The sequence below is a fragment of the Cynocephalus volans genome, chromosome 1 (genome assembly GCF_027409185.1).
Source record: "Cynocephalus volans isolate mCynVol1 chromosome 1, mCynVol1.pri, whole genome shotgun sequence".
NCBI lineage: Eukaryota > Metazoa > Chordata > Mammalia > Dermoptera > Cynocephalidae > Cynocephalus > Cynocephalus volans.
The window spans coordinates 37538636-37559576 of record NC_084460.1 but is presented as its reverse complement, the minus strand read 5'-3'; the positions used below and the strand labels follow the sequence as shown (position 1 = coordinate 37559576).

At 38.9% G+C, this 20941-nt stretch overlaps 1 protein-coding gene across 1 annotated transcript in view; it reads left to right on the top strand.

Moving 5' to 3' along the window:
- PTPRT (protein tyrosine phosphatase receptor type T) overlaps window positions 1-20941 on the top strand; it is a 783412-nt gene that overhangs the window by 585020 nt on the left and 177451 nt on the right. The window contains exon 12 of the mRNA XM_063092330.1: window positions 12580-12616. Coding sequence (XP_062948400.1) covers window positions 12580-12616 — 37 coding nt within the window. The remainder of the gene's footprint in view (window positions 1-12579; window positions 12617-20941) is intronic.

The window sequence follows — 20941 nt, the reverse complement described above, 5'->3', positions numbered from 1 at the left end:
TTTTTTCTTAAAAACCAAGACTTCATAATGACAACCCCAACTTCATTTCAACACCACTGGGTTCATTTCAGCCTTTATTCTTCCCATATTTCTAACTCCCTTCTCTGACAGTGAGAAACTTGACTTTTATTATTCTCAATATACTTAATCAGTAAGTATTTTCAGAATTGCTAAACTGTACCACTTCACAAAACAAACCTGCTAACTAGGATTCAATATATGCCTACAGTGCTTTCTATCTTCAGTCTGAGTGTGTACAAAATATGTGTTCAAAAGTTACTTGGTTTTTTTCCTTTTTTTTTTTTTTTTCCACCTTAGGGTATGACTATGTATTTATTGAAATAAAGTTAAGTTTATTTGTTTCTTTTTTTTCTAACTTTAGGTTCCTTTCCCCATTCCTCTTGATTTTTTGAGTATGTAAAACATTATAACATGATTCCAAAAGTCTAGCTGTACAAAAAAAGTGCAAAAGCACAAACCATTTCTTTTTCATCATTTCCCCTTTGGGAAACCAATGTAATTCTTGTAATATTTGCATTTTTTGCAAAAATTATGAGGTTAATGTATGTTTTATTTTCCCTTTCATAGAACAGGTAACATACTATAGATACGTGGATATCACTTCATATCAGTTCATAGAGGTCTTTCTTATCCTTTTTTGCAGCTGCATAGCACTCTGTTGGTGGTTCTATCTTAGCTTTTTCACTCTCATGTGTGAACATATAGGTATTTCTAATATTTTTCAATTGCAAACATGGCTGCAATAAAGGAACTTGTGCATGTATATTTTTGTACTGTTGGGTTGTATTTTAAGGGCAAATTCCCAGAAAAGAAGAATCGTTAGATCAAAAGGTGGACTACTATGTAGTTTTGCTAGATGTTTCCAATTCCCTTTCTTAAGGATTGAACCAATCTGCATTTTCTCCAACAATGTATCATACTATCTTGTTTCCCCACAGCCTTGTGAACAGCTTGTGTGGTCTGCCTTTGACTTTTGTCAAACTTATATGTTAGAAATTATATCTCAATATATCTTTAATTTCCCTTCTCTTACTATAAGTAAAATTGACATTATTCTTTATATTTAAGTGACATTTTAATATAATTTTTGAGTTTCCTGCTTACCTATTTATCTTTTGCCCAATTTTCAGGGTTTTTAAAAAAGTTTTTCCATCGGTTTTTAAGAGTTATTCTATATCAGGGATATCAATTCTTTATCTGTGTCATGTGTTGCAATTATCCCAAGTTTATTATGTATCTTTTGACTTTATTTATAGTGTTTTTGCCACACCAAAGTGTAGTCAAATGCATCATTTTTGTTGTTGTTGCATTCAAACTTTGAGTCGTAATTAAAAAGCCTTTTCTTACACACAGGTATAAAGGAATTCACCCATGTTTACTTCTAAGTCTTATATGGTTTGTTTTATTTTGTTTTGTTTTTACATTTATATTTCTGATGTGTGGTGTTTATTTTTGTGTATGGTGTAAAGTATAGATCTAATTTTATCTTTTTTCCTAAATGGCTATCTAGTTGTCCTAGCAACATTTACTAAATCTTTGCTTTAATAATTTGAGATGCCATTTTTCTCATATTTTAAATTTTCATATGTTCTTGCCTCTGTTTCCGGACTTTGTATCCTATTCCACCAGCCTGTTTTTCTATTTATGCACCAGTACCACAATGACATAATTTGAGGCTGTATGTTTTAATATCTGGTAGAGAAAGACCCCCTTCCATTTCTTCTTCAATGATTTCCTAGTTCTTCTTGCATATTTTTTTTTTTTGTATAAATTTTGGTGTCCACTTGTCCAGCTCCATAAAAAGCTTATTGGGATTGCATTAAACGTGTATGTTAATTAGAGTGAATTGACATCTTTAAGATGTTGAATTATCTTACCTGAGAAGACAGCTGTCCATGTATTTGTCTGACTTTACTTTTGTGTCTTTTGGTGGAGCTGGAAAGTTTTCTTCATCCATATTTTGCACATTCTTGTTGAGTTTATTACCAAGAATTTAATCTTTTTTGACATTGTAAATGGAGTTTTGCTACCATTATGTCCTCTAACTGATTGTTGGTTGTATTATGGCTACCATTGATTTTGTATGTAAATTATTGTGTTTATTTTGGTGCTTAGATATTCATATATTATATTCCTTGTTAATTGTGGGTTTTAGCACTAAAAATGTCCTTTGCCATGTTTAATGCTTTTTTAGTTGAATCCTTTTTTGATATCAGGATCACTACTAATGCTTTCTTATTCTTTCCTTTGCTGTTTATAATCTCTCCTATTCTTTTATTTTTACCGTTCTGAATAATGTTGTTTTAGGTGTGGTCTTTATATACAGAAGGTACTTGGGTATTGCTTTATGAGCCAAATTGAAATTTTTTATAATCAAATTATGTGAGTTAAATCCATTCACATTTGTTGATTGACTGATATATTTGGTCTCATCTCTGTCGTCTATTCTTATATCATAATTTATTGCATTAACTTTGTAATACTTGCTGTTATTTCTTCACCCTATTGTTTTTAATATTCCATTTGGTATTTAGGAAGGCTTGTATTTTTGTCCTAATAATTACCTTTGTTCTTCTATTTTTTTAATGCCTTTAATCCCCTTTTCTTGTTTAATTTTTGCTATCTCATTTGTCAGTTTTTTGTGGTATTCATTAACTTTCATTATTGCCTATACAACAATGAATGGCCTTATTCAACTCTCCTCTTTCCCTATTTCTTCTCTCTCTCATTTTCCATTTGCATTATTCCTACATTGTCAGAAAATGTAACATTTATATATTCTGCTTTCAACTATGTCCTCTTTCCCTATTTCTTCTCTCTCTCATTTTCATTTGCATTATTTTATTTTTGTCAGAAAATATAACATTTATATATTCTGCTTTCAGCTATGTCCCTACCTCTTTTTAGTCTTAGGTTTACAACTAAATATACATATGTTAAACACTTACCATCCATCATTCTGCTAAAGTTTCCTCAGTCATATCTTGGTTGGATAAAGTTTATCTTATGTAGATTCCTCAAGAAAGACTCATGAGTGTGGTATTCTCCAAGTTTTTAAATGTTTAAAGCTATTTTTCTATAGGTTTGCTGTTTGAAAAACACATAGATACCTACAAAATCCTTGATTAATACTTTCTTCGAGCTTCTTGAAAATACTGCCCCATTTTTTCCTTGACTTGTATGTTGTATTTGAGAAGTCTTGTGATAGTCTAATTCTCTTTCCCCTGTAAATTATTTGATTGTCTTGCCTAGAGGCCTTGGGGACTTTTTAAGTTTAATAGTTTTACTAAGATATGTCAGTTTCCCCCAGGAACTTGAGTATTCTTCCAACATATAGGCTTGGGTCCTTTCTTATTTCCAATAATTTTTCTTCTATTATTGTTATAAATCTTTACCTATCCAATGGTTTTATCTTTCTTCTCAGGGACTCCAAGTATATATATTTTGGATCTTCTTTGTTTTACCTTTAAATCACTTTCTCACTGACCACTGTTAATTTTTTGTTTATTTCATTTTCATTGTCTTTGTTGTTTCTCTCTCTGTCTTCAAGTTTCCTTATTAAATTGCTACTTTGAACACCTTGTAATTTATTCTTTCTTCTGGGGGTGATTTTTTTTCTTTTTTCTTTTTTTTTTTTTTCTTCTTTTTTTTTGTCCTGAGTTAAACAACTCTCTTTTTATTTTTTCCTGAATTTTTGTACATTTCATTTTTCAACTTCTGTGTTTTTAAATCAAAGTTGTCTGAAGATGTTTAATTCAGTTTGGAGTTTTCTGCTACTTCTGTTTTCTTGTTTCATGATTGTTTGCTTGGCAGGGGTAGATTTTCATCATTTGTGATGTTTTGATTTTCATTTTCTGTTTTCTTCCCATAGTGGCGTTATTGGGATACCTCCATCTCTTTTTTTATCATTACTAATTTTTTAATTGAAACATGATTGATTGTAAATATATATGAAGTACAGAGCTGACTGTCAGTATTTGCATACAATATATGATGATCAAATCAATATTACTAGCATACTCATTATTACAAATCGTAATTCTTCTTTATGTCTCTTACCCAATTTCTCCCTGACCCCCCTCCTATTCCCCCTTTCCCACCTCTAGTAACCATAGGTCTGTCTTCTCCTTCTGAAATTTCAATGTACTATTGTGTTCTCTCTTACTTACTGTAAATTTTATAGATTTAAAATGGCTTACAAGATTCCCAGTTCAAAAATGCACTGTTCTGACTGTACAGTTTTTTTAATGGATGACATTTTTTGTGTCATGAGGGATGGCATGGGTTTAAACTTTTTATTGCTATTGCTCTCTTTTCATTTTTAGGATCCTAAAATTCCCCCTTTTGCTTATTTTCCCCTTCACTATCCAATTTCCCAAGGGTGCTTCTCCCTTTTTTTTTTATCTTATTTTTACCCATACGTGATACCTATTAAAGACTTCCATCTTGAATTACTTGTGATTTCAAGTCCTTTCCCTGTACTCATAGTTTTTATCTATCAAGAATTGATTTCAGCATTTTCCCACATAGCCTTTCTGGAGATCATTTTATATCAGCCACACCCTTTACGAGCTTATCTCTTCTCTTCCAAATTGTTTTCCACATAGCCCTTGCTTTCTGCAAAGGCTTGTGTTAAGAGTCTTAGAGATATTTCATTCACATTTCGTTCTTATTTTTCTACCAACAGGGTAGAAAATACATTTTTTCTCTGTACATTCTTTATGCTGAAGTTGTGGATTTCATATAATGTCATTTTTTCTTATTGTTTTCTGTGTTGTTTGGAGGAGTATGTGGACAATTTGATGTTAGGTGGTGTCGAATTTCTTCAACTACCTAGAGCCAGCAGGAATTGATGGTTGGTTGGTTGTGGGAAATGATAGAACTGAAAGAATCAATGGTAAATCTGCAAGTTTGTATTTGGGAAGTCTTGTGGTAGTCTAATTCTCTTTCTTGCAGATTTTTTTACTTAACCAACTGAGAATAGATGATGGTGACATTTAATTACATGGAGATAACTGGTGGTGGATAAGTCTTGGAGTGGAAATGAGGGGGAAACAGAGTTATTTTGGAGGTTTGTGACTATATTTGATTGTGACTATTTCAAGTAGAAAGATGGATAAATGAGCCTGGATGTCAGGAATACTAGTACTAGAAACAGAAATTTGGGAGTTGTAATGACTTACTATTCAAAGCCTTGTGACCGATTGTAATCTCCTAGTGAGAGATTTAGAATACAGATGATGAAAGGGGACAGAAAACCAAGCCCAGGCCACTCCAATGTTTGAGGGTCAAGCAAAGGATAAATAACTAGCACAAAAAAATGGATAAAGAACAGTGAAGTAGGAGAAAACTTGGAAAGTGGAATGACCCAAAGCCAAGAGGAGAAAACAGGTCAAGGAAGGAATGATTGGTTTCAATAATGTTGATGAGAGATTAAGGAAGTTGGGGTTGGACAGTGACTCTTAAAGTTGACCTTATGAAAGTCTTTCTTGACCTTGAAGAGAACAATCTGATTGAAGGGAGTTTCAGAGAGTTGATGAGTTGAGGCAATAGTGTCAGCACCTGACAAAAGAACACTTAAAAGAAAATGTTTAGCATTTAAGTTTGATTGTATGTCTTCTGAATGGTCTTGCATATTACTTGAGATCTTCTCCCCTAGAGTTTGGCTTAGGGCACTGGCTACTGCCTGAAGTAGAGCCTGATGTCTTCCAAGAAGATCTAATAAGGTTGGTGGTAGACATCTGCCCAGCTGGAAAAGTGAGTCACTGGCAGCAAGCTACCCTGCAGTCTGAGGCTTCACCTTGCTTCTTCTTATTGGTGACTGAGGGTCTACAGGCTCCAATATACATACTTCCTAGAGCATAACTGCCCTTCTGGCCTTATCACCACTTGAAAGGCATTCCTCATGCATTTTACCCAGAAGATGAGCCTACCATGTTACCTAGTTCTAATGGTTCTTAGTTGCTCAACGTTTCCAGAGCCTATCTGCTTCATTTTCCATTACTGATTTTCTGATTGCTCAAGATACTGCGTCAAAACATAATTTCTTTATATCACAACTGCTTAGCTTGTTTTCCAAAATAAAGCTGTGCCCCATTATCTTTGTGTGCCTACATACAATCCAAGAAAGCAGGGCATCTGACTTCAATGGCAAAGGAATGTTTGCTTACAGATACCTCAGTGGGAGTAAAGCCGCTTGCTTAGAAGTTACTGTGTATTTTAGCCTAGCTTACAATCTGCATAACCTTGGGAAATGTTATTTAATCTTATCCCTTGAGTAAAAAATGTACATTGTGGTATTCACTTCATAACCTTGTTATAAGAAAGACAAAATATGCAATGTGGGAACTTTAAGAAAAGAGAACCTCTTTTTTTTTTTTTTTTTTTAAATTTCCTTAGTGGTTCTTTCAGGAACATGATAAGTGAATGAATCACACTGAGGCCAAACAAGAGCTTAGATATCAGTGCAATGGAAGAAAGTCAGGGGAGTCAGTTTGCAGGAAGGTTAGACTGAGGACCCAATCAGTGTCAGTACCAGAAGCCCAGACTGATCCGTAAGCATGAGGTGGGATTGGAAGAGCTTTGGAGTCAGAGTCTGAAATATGCATTCCAAAGGTGAGGGGAGGCTGGGGCAGGGTCACTGCAGCCGTCCTCCTAGTCCAAGCCACCACCTTCTCTCAGCTAGTCTACACCACCATCCCCTTCCCACCAACTAATTCCTCTTGCATGGTAAGACTATTCTTTATGTAACAGCCTCCACATTTTTAAAACATAAATCCAAAAATTTTATTCTTCGTACTTAAATAACTCTTTGATGGCTTCCTGTTGTTCTTAAAATATAGATCAAAACTCTGTAGTCTAAAAGTATCTACCAGGCTTATGTCTCTATCTTCATCTCCCATAATTTCCAAAGTAATTCATTATGATTATAGCCATACCCGACTTCTTTATGTCTTTATGTCTTCAACTGCACCATGCACTTTCCCACTTTCAGGATTTTGCACATCTGTTTCTGAGTCTGGCACCCCCTTCCTTAACACTTAATATGTCTAATTCCTACTTACCTTCCATGTGTCAGGTTGGATGGTCTTTCTCAAAGCAGTAAACCATCTCCCTTCCCACTCACACTCCACGTCATCTTCTTTACACAAATGTAAAGAAGGACTTCTTCATAGTGTTTATTAAACTTGCAATTTATTAAACTTGTAATTAGATATTTATTTGCAAGAATAGGCATTTAACGTTTGTCTCCTCCAAAGGTTTGCATGATCTATTTTGTTCATCCTTGTAACCCTAGAACCCAGCAAAATGCCTGGCACATGGTGATCATTCAATAAATATATGTTGGTTGGCTGACCAAATGAACAAGGAATTAAGTAGGCTCTCAGGGTTCCAGCCCAGTCTTAGAGGAAAATTAAGGCAAGAGCCAAAGTAACTGGGTAAACTATGGAAAAACTCTGCGGTCAGGGCTAAATCCCATCATGTTAACTGGGGAAGTTCAGTATTAGAGAAGACAAAGGCATACGTTAGGATAACTTGGAAAACTATTTGATAACTGTGTGACCAGGGTTAAATCTCCATCCTATTAAATGAGGAGTATAATGGGACAGTAGAGTAAGAGTTGCATGTATTACTCAGTTACTTAGGGCTGATCAGGGTGGGAGCACAACTTAACTTGAATCCTTCTGGATGATAAATAGACACTGCTCAAACATTTGATGCCTTGGACATCTCAACTAGCAGGGCATCCTATAATTTCAGTAAATAGTTGAAAGATGGATCGATGGATGGATGGATGGATGGATTATTTGATGAGTCAGACTGGACCTAGTCTAAAAACGCAAGTTATAAATAGGTGCAGGTGTTAGGCATTCTGAGAAATAAAGTAAGTGATAGCTTACAGGGGAAAAAAAAAGAAAGAAAAAAGGAAAAACTTGTTTGCATGGGATCAGGTGGAATAAATTAATTTAAAAATCAAGAAGACAGAGTACTGAAAGCAGAAATATTGTCAGTAGCTGAAACCAGACTCAGCATTTGAGACCTTGAAGCAACCTTAGAAGACCTGCCTACTCCACCAGAGTGGCCAAAGTGGAAATTGAGCCACACAGAGGGACAGTGACTTGCTCAGTTTCGCACAGCACTGCAGATCCTTGCGTAAAAGCAGGTCTCAGGAGAAGCACAACAGTAAAGACATTATGTCTTACCCTGAGGTATATACATGTGTGCAGATTTTAAGTCTGGAACAAGGTTTGATGGAGAAAAAAAATTATATTGCACTGTCCCGGCATATATTGTAGAACTAAAAGTAGGGTATAGTAGAGATAGAACAAAAAATGCAATTTTTTTTCCTTTCCTCAAAGCCTTATACAATCTGAGCACAAGGAAAGTACTCATTTCCTGTTTGTTGAACTGATTGGGGACTTTGGACATATGCACATTGGCCAGACCTCCCACACAATAGAATTATAGAATTCAGAGTGTCCAGCATATTCCTGATTTGCTTGCTGACAATTCAGTCACCGAGAAGGTCAAGAGAGTGTCTCAGAGCTTTGTTATTCTGTGCCTAATTCTAACCAACACAGACAAATTGCTTATGGAATTAAAGCTGTCAAGATCTTAGAAGAAAGCAAACATGTCAGCACCGTTTTTGTGAAAGTCGGGAAAAGTGAAGCATAATCAGACATGCACTCTAGATTGCAGAAAACGGACTTTAAAAAGTGTAGAGTGAAGTGGGGGGTGGCAGGAAATGCCTTGGTTTTATGAACGAAACTGTAGAAAGGAAGATGATTCTAAGAAGATTTGGAAGTTCTCGCAATTTCCACAATGAAAAAGAGAAGGCAGTAGAATAAACCATGCAGCAGCTACCGAGGATTCTCCTTAATGTGGCCACATTTTAAAGGGAACATTCCCACAAATGTTCTCTTCTGTGGGGAGGGAGTGACCAGAAGGAGTGTGGAGGAGAGGTGGTGGTGACATTGGGTGTTTTGATCCAGGTGCTGGTCATAGGTGTGTGTTTACTTGGTGAAAAATTTGTCAAACTGTATTTAAGATTAGCATTCTTTATCCACATATATGTTATACTTCAAACTAACTCTGCAACAATTATTAACATTTAGTATATTTCCTTCAGGACTTATTTTTAAAGGCTTAGATTTGCATGTTGCAATTAAAATTGTACTTTGCTTTGTTCATTTAATGTTTTCTTATGCATACCAATAATGTTACTATGTGGCCCTCACAATCATTTTTTGTTAATGGCTTCATAATATTCCACTGTTAGGGATAGACACCAACTTTCTTTAACATGCTTGTGTGGTTAGACAGGTACCTTGCTCCTGATTTTCACATTTATAAAGAACACTGGAATGAACATCTTTGAATACAAACCTTCTTCTACCTTCAAGATTACTTCCAGAGAACAGATTCTTAGATGTAGAGAGATTAAACTGGATTTTTTTAAAGTCTAGATATATATTTACAAATTACCCCAGCAGTAGACGCCTCAAACATTTATCCACTACTGTATTCAATAATCATGCACAGAATTGTCAAGTTTCCTAATACATCATTTGCAGAATCCTTTTTCTTTGTATTAATATGAAGTTGGAGATCCTTGTGACCATCTGTAGTCTCTTGGAACCTCTCCCACTCTCTGTAATTTCTCAATGATGGTTGTGGTGACACTGCACCACTCTTTGCAGGTGTTCTTCAGTTTCTGGGGTTCATACTTTTTTAACCAAATCAGGTTCTTTAAACCAAAGCACATAAATAGAAGCCAACATGAGTTAAAGAACTTCGCTTTCTCCAAACAGGAAAACAAAAAAACTAGTTTGCTCACTTTTATCATCATTTGCAAGTTTTAACTTGTTTGTGACACGTTTTGTGGACATCACATTAAGAGAGTTGTTTCTACTTTATCTTCACATTTTTTCTCAATCATTTTTCCTTCTTTTCATCTTCCGGGTATGTTCTTTAAAAACTTTTTTCTTGAAATATAATATGCTTCAAATTTCATATTAATATCTCATATAAGTACTTCATATGTATGGGGGGGCAGCTGGCTGGTACAGAGATTCAAACCCTTGACCTTGGTGTTATTAGGCCATGCTCTGACCAACTGAGCTAACCAGCCAGCCCCATACTTCATACATTGAAAACATGATTTGTCATTTTTTTAAACATTTCTGCATTTTCTATTTTATAAAATAAGACAATTATTTGCTTTAAAAAGGAACACTTGCAGCATAAAAAAAGAAAAGGAAACACTTGTTCTAAAGAATAAGTGATGTCAACACAATCTTCTTTCCTTAAGACATCTCTTAGGCTGGTAGATTAGGGAAATGTAGTAACAGAATTTCAGTATCTAAAATGAATTTGGCACTATCCTCAAGCTATTTTTATGAAAAAAAAATATATAATGCATAAGCAATTGAACAATTGAGGAGATCTGAATGAATAGGCAATTGAAAATATTAGTAACTAGTTAGTTCAAAGATTCTGATGAATCTTTGTTCATCTTCTGATGAACAGATGAATGTCAACCTGGGAGGTGACTTCTAGCACATGGCACAGGGCTCTACCATTGGCATTTTCCAGGTCTCTACTTACATTAATGATCTGCATGAAGTTAGAGAAAAAATATTTTCAAGAATTTGCAGCTGGTAGAGAATATGATGATAGGCTGTAGTAATCAGATCAGTTAAAGAAGATAGAAGTCAATAGTGGTAAATATGACTCTGTACTTGGGTTCCAAAAATACAAACACATTTACATTGTAGAACTTGGATACGGCAAAATTTTTTATATTTCATTTAGGAGGGTGATGAGAAACTAGGATGTTGGCTATGTTAACAGAAACCCAATATAAGTAAGGCAAATAGAGCTCATCTAGACAATTATATATGGACAAGACCATGCAGACTGTTGCTTCTTGTTCTAGCCACTGCACATTAAGAGGGACAAAGTGGAGGATGTCCCAGGATGAATAGCTAGGATGGATCACTCAGAAAACTTGAACTATTATCATACAAAGAATTGCTGAAGGAGAAGAATGTTAATGACCCTGAGAGCTATCTTTCAATGTCCAGACATCTTTGCTCCACAAGCAAGGGCAGACTTTCTGTGCAGTCTGAGGAACAGAATCAAAACCAGTAGGTATAGTTGTGGGATAATTATGGGGAGTCATACTTGGGTTTAATAAAAGTGACAATGTCTAGCATTCAGAGGTATGCATAGATGGAATAGACTCTGCTGTTGACATTACCATTTCTTCTCTACTTCTGGGTACATGGAGGATTCTATTTCCCCATCTCACTGAAATTAGGCAAGGCATTAATGGTTCTAGCTAATGAAATATGAGTAGTAGTGGAAGTGCTACTTCTGATTTGAAGGATTTGATTGCCAGTGCTTGACTCTTCAACATTCTTTCCCCCTGTGTTAAAATGAATATACCAGTCTTGGTGTCTGAGTGATTACAGTGATGAGAGTATTTCTCGACCACCCCCACCATTACCCATCAGACCCTGCCACACCTACACTGGGCATGTAGTTTGAGTAGAAAATAAACCTTTGCTGTTTTTAGCCACTGACATTCCTGGGTCTTATTACTGCATCTTAACCTTTTCTATCCTGATTAACACAATTGCCTTCAAGATGCAGTGGCTCCTTGGGAGAGAGCAGCAAGATAAGTGTTGGATTCTTGAGAGATTTTTGGTTTGGTGACTCACACACTTGCAGGCTTTGCTTTTTCTTTTTATTGCTAGACTGCATTCAGATGGATGTTGGTAAAATTTAGTCAACTGGAATTTTTGACTGGCTCCAGAGTCTCCTGGGAAATGGATCCAGCCAAGTAGACTGAGATGATTCACACTCTTCGGTAACCCCACTACATGCCGGCAACATCACAAATTTATGCATCCAGTTCACTTGCAGAACAGCCAACAATAACTAGATGGTTCACCCAGTAAAGATTCTGTTGCTACACAAACACATACACATATTATTCACGAAGACTGTGAGGAGTGCCTACCAGAGATCTCAGGGCCAAAGTGACTTTTTGAACATAAAACTCATAGTTTGATTCTTACACATTTCATATAGATTGGACTATTGCTAAGTGCCCCTTTAGTCTGTGCATGTAGATGCATTATTGCTTGTAACAAAGTTTGCCAAGGATGCCCTTGCTCCATCTACTGACTCAAGCAACTGAATGAAGCATACTGCATACCACAACGTTCCCACTAAGTGTTATTGTTAAAGTTGTTGGGTGCTGGGCAGTATCTGACATTCATGAAGCAGTTCTGTGTGGAGAAGAGGTTTACGAGGTGGGAGGAGCCAGGAAATGAATGAAGCAACATATGTACATAGCCTGAGAAGAAATATAGAACTGGAATTAAAAGGTGATTTCAATGAGGGAAAAATGGAAAGGACAAATTTAAAATTATAATTAAAAATACATATGCATGCATATATATGCAAATAGATATGTATTTTTTTTTATGTAACAAATTTATATAACCTGCCACTAATTAACTAGTGTCTCATTTTCATTGTTTACAGGAGACCAAAATCAACTGTGTTCGCCTGGCTACAAAAGGTATGCTGGCATGTCCTTGTCTGTCTTTAGCTGTTTTTCAGCCGTTTAAGTATTCTTCTCTCTAGCCATACAGGGAAAGCTTAGGCAACAATGACTAAAAAACAAGAAATAATTGTTATTTTCATTGGGGTCATTTGCATCTAGGTCATACATTCTAGGGCACCTATTAGTAACACTGTGCCTAAAACATCATAAGAGTTCAGAACACATTTTCTGAGTGGATAGATGGATAGATGGATGGCAAGAGGGACATATGAATGGATAGATTTGTACATTAATTGGTGGAGTGATGAATATAAATTTACTCAATTATTTTTCTGCTATATATTTTCATTGGATTTGGGTTTATGTTTATGTAGGTGTTTTTCTTTAAACATGTCTATTAAATATATCTTCTGGGTTTTGTACTATATTCAATTAGTACAGGGTTTTCAAAAATGAGGCTATTAGTATTGGTGCCTTTAATGATGAGAAAACAAACATTGTTATGTAGTTGGCTTTTTCAACATTTATCCCCAAAACTGAGGCAGGCTTGTTCAGGCTCATCACTTTTGTTTTCCTAATTATAATTGAATTGCCTGGCTCTTTCAATTGGTGCATGCTTCTGTTTATTACTCTTCTTAAAAAAACAAAATCAATGAATGGTTTGTTATCATTTAACCTATTACAAGGTTGAATGGTTAGAAATCAGATTTATCTTTTTGTTACAGAATTGATATTTTAACAGAAGCCCCCCACCCCATACACACACACACCAACATTGGAAAATTATATTCTGTTCCCTGCATTTATTGACAGCATACATAGTTTTACTGATTGCTTTCAAAGAGATGAAAACTGGAATGTAGGTAGATATATAATTATAGATATAAACTATAGAAAAGGGCAATGATCCAAGTATGTATGTGTATGTATGTGAATATGTACACACATGCATATACATACAGAGGAAAGGACACATGCACATATGGGCAGAGGCGGAGAGACACACAGACAGAATATCTACATCTACTTGGCAAAACGTGCACCAATGCTTATCACACATAACTTTTATAACCTTAAAGAAAACCAGCTCAATATGTAGGCACAAAAGGGAAGATGTAGGAGGAAGGAGAAGACAGAAGCACTCAGGGCTCGCTGTGGTAAGCAGTCACCCTGATTTCACATGTCATAGAAGTCAGCATATCCCTAATTCTCAAGAACTCAGGCTACTGGATGGAAAGAGATTAAATACTCTCTGTGAGGCAAGGAGAATTGATGGCCTGCAAACAAAAGTGACACAAATCACAGGCCTTGGCAGACTTTTCCACTGAGGAAAACGGATAATGTAGAAGGAAGAACACATCAATTGGGTAGCATCAGAGCTGTCGACAGCGGTCAGGACAGCTGAGTGTCTGCAGCATCCTGCATAACAGGCAGCTGGAGAGGGAAGGGGACTCACAGAAGAAGTGTCACCACCCCACTGTGACATGCCCCATGGCTCCCAACAGCTTTTGACTTCTAGGTGAGAGAGATCTGATGTGATTGCTCTGCCCTCCATGGGACATGTGGAACTCTAAGGACACGGTCTAGGACATAAGCCTTCCGAAAGGGTACTTTTCTGAGTCATATTTTCCAAACTGAGAATCGGAAACAGGTGCTCTGACAGACAATAGGTACATATGAGGACAATGGGAGAGAGTATCTAAAACAATACTTTCCTGGCAATTTTGGGACCACAACTCTCGGAGGCACAGAAGCGCACCATGCTGGACTTCTTCAGAGTTGCATTGCTGATCTGCAGGAGAATTGCAGTTGCATTTAAAGGGCCAGAGCAGAAAAGCTCTCCATTTCTCTCTAGCATAAGAGCTTCTCCTCTTGTTTGATCTTTGGGTTACTATCTTCCTTTAGTGGAGTGTGTGCCCATGTAAAGTGCGTGGGTGTGGAAGGATAGGAATGCATGCATGAGTATAAATGCCCAGCTGGGCATGCTCAGGCAGGGCTCTGAGGGGTCAGGGTATTGGCGATTCTAACCATCCACATCCTGGTTTTCCATTTCAATGAAAGCCAACACATTAGCCCAAAGAAATGGGGCTCCTTTAGCACTTGGGAACGGGGCAGAGGGCTAGATAACACAGGATGCCAATCTAGTGGTGGGCACTATGCTTGGAGCATCCAGGATCCTTTAAAGGCAAACCCTGTCTAAACCCATACATTGCCCATGAGGAATTTGTAACAAGCGTCTGAGGCCAGGAATCAATATTTGACCCATCCCATTCCTTCCTGACTACCTGGATCAAATTCCCTCCTGGTGGGCTTACTAAAAACGGTATTCCTTTTAACAGAGGAAAATACAATACTGGAAATGCCACAGGTTTTGGGGGTATATAAAATCCCAGAGAAGGGTCATCAATCTCTTTCCAAGCCCTTCCACCCCTCTGTCATCATGGCACCTTCCTCCCGGGTCAGCTGGTGGGCTTTCAACCCCTAGACTGTGATCACATGTCAGACTTGAAGCTAGTGCTCTGTTCATGAAACCATTTGCTGCTGTCCTGTCCCTAATCCTGGAGAGTCCAGCCAGTGTCTGTGGTCAGCTGTGTGGATCCCGTAGAACCAGACAGTTCCACTTGGGACAGTCCCAAAGACTCATTCAGGGTCATTCTGACTTGACCCCAAGCCCAGTGCCTCTTAGATTTGATACCCATCTGGCTTCAGCATGTGACTTTATCCTTTGCCTGTCTGTAATGTTGCTCTTAGTCACTAATTTAGCACTGCCAAGTTTGGAAAGTTGCAAAGCAAGAGACCTGTACTAGTCTCCTATACCTACTATAACAAAGTCCTACGAACTGGATGGCTGAAGCAACAGAAATTTATTGTCCCACAGTTCTAGAGGTCAGAAGTCTGAGATCAAGGTGTTGGCAGGGTTGAATTCCTTCTGAGGATCATGAGGAAAATTCTGTTCCTTGCCTTTCTCCTATCTTCTGGTGGTTTGCTGGCAAATTTTGGTCTTCCTTGGCTTGTAAAAGTATCAACCCCATCTCTGCCTTGTGTCCCCATGACATTCTCCCGCGTGCATGTCAGTGTCCAAATTTCCCCTGACTATAAGGACACTGATCATATTGGATTAGGGGTTCACCCTGCTCTAATTTGACCTCATCTTAACTAATTACATCTGCAAGGACCCTTTTACCAAATAAGGTCATATTCTGAGGCACTGGGGGCCAGAACTTCAACATAAGAATTTGGGGAGGACAAAATGCAACCCATAATAAGACCCATATAGATAGGGGCAGTGTTTACGTGGTCCCAAGTGGAGTCTCTGACTGCTCACCATTCACAGTGTGATCCCAGTGAGCCCCCTGCCAGAGGGGGCTCCAGAGGTGGCCTGAGGTTCACATTTGACTCCCATTTCTGGTGGATGCTGTTTGAGGCAGCCTCAGGCAGGGGCTCTGGGCAGAGGGTAAACACAGTGAGCTGGCCCCACAGTCTCAAGAGTGGTAGAGCATTAGGTTCAAAGTTAACCACAGTTTGGGGCATGAGCAGGGCCAGGCCTCTGGGGCAGGCCCCCACTGTGCCCGGTGAGGAGAGCTCTGGTAAGGAGCTACTTTGTCTCCCTAATCAGATTTGCCATGGCAGAACATTCCTGGCACATTGTTGACTTTAAAAATAAATTAATTCATAAATTGAGTAAGTGTATTTGGAGTCAGCATCTCACTACAGCAAGACTCGGAGACTGTGACAGTCTCAAACTGATCTTCCTGAAATTTGGCCACAAAATATTTAAGATGATCCTCATCTGTTCATTAAGAAAACAGTTTTAAACACAACTTCTGACAGTCGTTTATTAATTAACGTGCTCTCTGTAAAAGAAAAGCCCTGATTTGTCAGTCTCTGGGGTGTAAATACCTCCACCATGTCCAATTTCAACTTCTGAATGGTTTGACAACTGGTTCACAAAAAAATCCTGAATGGTTAACAATTGGTTCTAATGAAATAATGAGCTGGTATAAGCCAGTCCTGACAAACCAAGACCTCTGCCACCTAGTCTGTTGTAAGGATCAAGTGACATAACATAAGTAAAAGTGTTTTGTGAACAGCAAAGTGTTTGGGGAAAAAAATGGTTGTTCTTATTACTGATGCTGATGATTTCCGTCATGAAGTCAACTTACTTACTGAGCGTCTGTGAGCAGGGCACTTTGTCAGGAACTGGGGATTTCATGGTGAACCAGTTGGTGTGGCTCTTGTCCTTTCCAGTAGGAAGTTCCAGCCTGGTATGGAAAAAGACATTAAGTGAATTGTAGCAAATAATAGTGGAGTTATAGCAGTGATCCGTGCTTCCAGAGAGAAGTGAAATGTACTGCATGGGGACTGTGGAGTCCTGGTGCCAAAGCACCAGGCAGTAATGGCTTGTGCCTGTTCCTGGGCCATCATCTGGGTCTCTGCTCCTCTGGGAGTGGTGCAGTGTAGGAGAGTTTATGCCTCTCTGTCCTCTCAGCACCCACTCTCAACTAACACCAGGAACTGCTTACTATCCAGAGAAAGGTGAGCTTTGGGAGGTCAGCTGACTCAGGACCTCAAACTGTGAGAGGAGCCATGTCCCTGGCCCAAATCCCACATGAAGAGCCTGATCCCTGTATTTGCAGAGGATATAATGGATGGATTCACACACCACTAGGGGCAGAATTTATTTGTAAGGCTAGGACAGAACCTTAAGTTGAAAGCCCAGCTATGGCGCTATGAAACACCAGTTTGGTATTTGCTCGTGGAAGGGTTGATTCTGGGTTTAGGACAGGCTCATCTCAAAAGCCTTTTTATTGGTGGGGAGTAAGGACTTGTGATCACTGCCATAGATTGACATTTCCCTTTACCTTGTTGTTCAGCCAGGGGTTGGCTGTTTTTAAATTTGGAGATTTAGAAGACCAGAATGCAGGTTCAATCACAGTGAGGATGTGGAGTTTATCAATAAACAGATAAAGATGAATGAGATCTTGTCTTAAGGACAGGTTCCCTAGAAGCAGAGCCTGAGGCAGGGATTTGGGTGTACAGAATGAACTGATGGAGAGCTCTCAGAAGAAATCTGTGAGAGAGGGAAGTGGAACAGGGAATGGAAAGAGGTTGAGCAAGAAACTCCTCACAGGTAAAGACAAACCAAGGCTAGATCCAGAGCAGAGAATAAATTTCTTCAATTCTGTCCTACCTTAAGGCAACAGGACCAGGATTTGTATCTCCTTCCCCAGGCTGATTGGTCTTTGTCAATTCTCTCCTCTTTGCCCTTCCCTCCACTCCAATTTCTCAGGTGTTTCCAGAGGAAGGGGCACCCCTGAGCCTTGGACAAGTCTCAGGAAAAAGTCACAGCTGTAAGCCCTTAGTCATAGTGCTCTCAGCAGCTGGGGAATGGTGCACCAATCTGTAAAGATAGACCGGATGTGGCACTGACAGCATCTCCCTACCACAGGGTTCTTAGTATACAGAAGATGTATTGTGTCCTTGGGTTGAGGGAGGTAGCAAAAAGTTAATGGAACTGCCTCAAGTCCAAGAGCAAAAAAGACATTTCAAAGCCCTTTACTTATCACACTTTAGCCCTGGAAATAGATAGATCTTCCAGAACTGTAGAGAGAAAACTGTAGCCAATGAGTAAACAAGCATTAAACTTTGGTTTGGAAACAAAACTATTACTCAGAATTTGAAGGGAAGGCAGTAGGAAGTCAGGGAGCAAAAAAGATCAATTTAAAATTAGGTTTTGTTCTTCTAGTTAAAATAGGAAATAGTCAACTCCATACCACACAAATATGTATAATCCATTGTTTCAATTAAAAAAAAATTAAAACAGGAAATATGAGAAAAGACAAGTAAACAGAGGAAGTGTTTAGAACCACTAAATGTTATTTGTCCTACATTTGGAAGATGAAGTATTGGATCAATTTAGGCAGCAGATTGAAGGTGTAAGCTGAACATGCTCCAAAGTGATTCTTGGGAAAATAGGGCATGTGAAAACTTAGAGTGAGGTACTTAGACTTTGGAAGAGCTGAAGCTAGAGTAGGAGAAAAAAAGACCCTTCCCGTGGAAAATGCATCATCTAGTCCAGTAGAAGATGCCTGAGGCTGCAGCTGCTAAAAAGGAGGTACCCACGTATCTCAATTCATGTCCTTCTGGCTGGGACTGAGCAGACCAAGGAGAAAGTTGTTTCTGACCTAGTTGCTCAATTCTGGAACCATACTGGTCAGTTCCTCTTCAAGAAACTGGTGTCCAGTTCCATCCAAATCCCTTTGACCACTAATTGTCCTGTCTGTCAGATTCTTCCCCTGCCTCCCTACATGCTCACATCTAACTCACTTTGCTACTTTCTATTACCCACAGGCCCTGCCCCCACCAGTCTCGCCTGAGTGGTGAGGCCCCTTCCTACCCTCCAGCCTCGGCTAGGCTTCTGTCCTTTTATTCACTACACTCCAGCACACTGGTCTTCTTTCAACTCTTCAAACACATCAAGCTCCTTCCAACCTCAGGGCCGTTGCTCATCCTGCCCTCTCTGCCTTAAATGCTCTGGCCACCATCTGTGTCTACTTAACAGATAAAGACCTTTTAGAATGCAGCTTAAACCTCCTCCGAAGACCATCCTGACCTCCAATCTAACATATATCCCCAGTTTTTTACTCTCATGATACCCTGTGCTTTTCCTTCATAGCACTCATCACAACTTGCAAATATGTGTACTTTCTGTTTGCCTACGTGTTGATTGTCTGTCTCCCTGCTAGATTCTTAGTGACATAAGTGCAAGGAAGGTACCTATTTTAAACATTGTTTTATCCCCGGATCTTAGGTGAATTTTAGCACTGGTGCTCAATAAAATGTGTTGAATGAACAAACGGATAAATGAAAGCTGGATGGTGGATGGGTGGACGGATGGATGGATGGATGGGTGGATGGGTGCGTGGGTGGATGGATGAATGGATGGGTGAATGGATGGATCCTTTGATGGATCAATGGACTGATGAATGGACCCTTCAGTGGTTCAGTGGATGAGTGGATGGATGAATGGAGGCCTAACAGGTCATTAGTTTTCCATGGCTTCATTTTTTTTAAATGCAAGCTACACGTCAGGACTGTTCCCGTGGAAAGTTGGAGAGAAAGTGATAGAGAGAGAGGGTCAACTGTGTGATCTACAATCTCCACTAACAAAAAACCCAGCCAACCTCTGCATGAGTACCTGCTGTGATAGGGAATCTCCCTCAGGGAGTTGCTTCCACTTTTGAACACTTTAGCTGGAGAGAACCTCAATATTGAGTCCAAATTGGCTCCTTATTCCTTCTGCCCATCAGTCCTTGAGGCCACAAAGATCCTGTCTGCCCTTTCCTTTTACAGAAAATAAAATTTGTTTCCTCTGATCTGCTCGCCCTGGAAATAAATCTGCTCAGAGCTGTAGAGAGACAGCTGTAGCCAATGGGTAAACAAGCATTAAGCTGTGGTTTGGAAACAAACCTATTTTTCAGAGTTTGAAGGGAAAGCAATACAAACTCAGGGAGCAAAGAAGATCAATTTAAAAATTAAGTTTTGTTGTAGTTAAACAGAAATGTGAGAAAGGGCAAAAGACCCGGTTAGGGTCCAGCAGGTACCTGCTTGCCTGCCTTGCTCCCACTGGTTAGAACCACTCCGGCCGCCAGCGGCAGCCGCCCTCCCATCTCCAGTGCAAGCCATCAAGGGAACACAGCTGGCTCCCAAGACTCCCACTGGGTGCACCCAAGTGGCAGTTAGAAAAATCAGCTTTGATTTGATTTGCAAACTGAGCCGAGTCATTGAGACAAAATAAATCCGGAAACCCATAAAGCCATTTGCAGAGTTGGTTTCAGAAGACAGCCACAGTTTTAATCTAGTAAACACTCTCTAATGATCCCATTAAAACAACCCCCTTGGAATAGGTGCTGAAATCTGAACTTCAGAATAATGAAGCTTGAAATAAGGGGCCAGTGTCACCAATAGTTCTGTTCTGCCAAGCGGTAGCAGTGGACTAAGACCATTGTCCCAAAGCCAACAGGGAAGAGGCGTGAGTGATAATCTTTTGTAAGTATGCCTTCTTTTCATAAGGGGTAAGCCTGAGGGAAAGCATTTCATCCAGCATTTTTGTTTCCTCTCTGTATAATGAATTCTCACTCCTGCAGGGACTGGCAGGGACAATAAGTAGCCATTCTCTAGTGAGATGCCCTCATTTTACAGATGATAAGACTGAGGCCCAGAGGAGTGATATGTCTCTGGCTTCCACAGAATAACAGGCCACAGGTGCTGTGAGAAGCCAAGGGAGATGTAGGAGTCATCTGCTGTCATAGGAAATCCCCATCCCCATTGACCCAACTC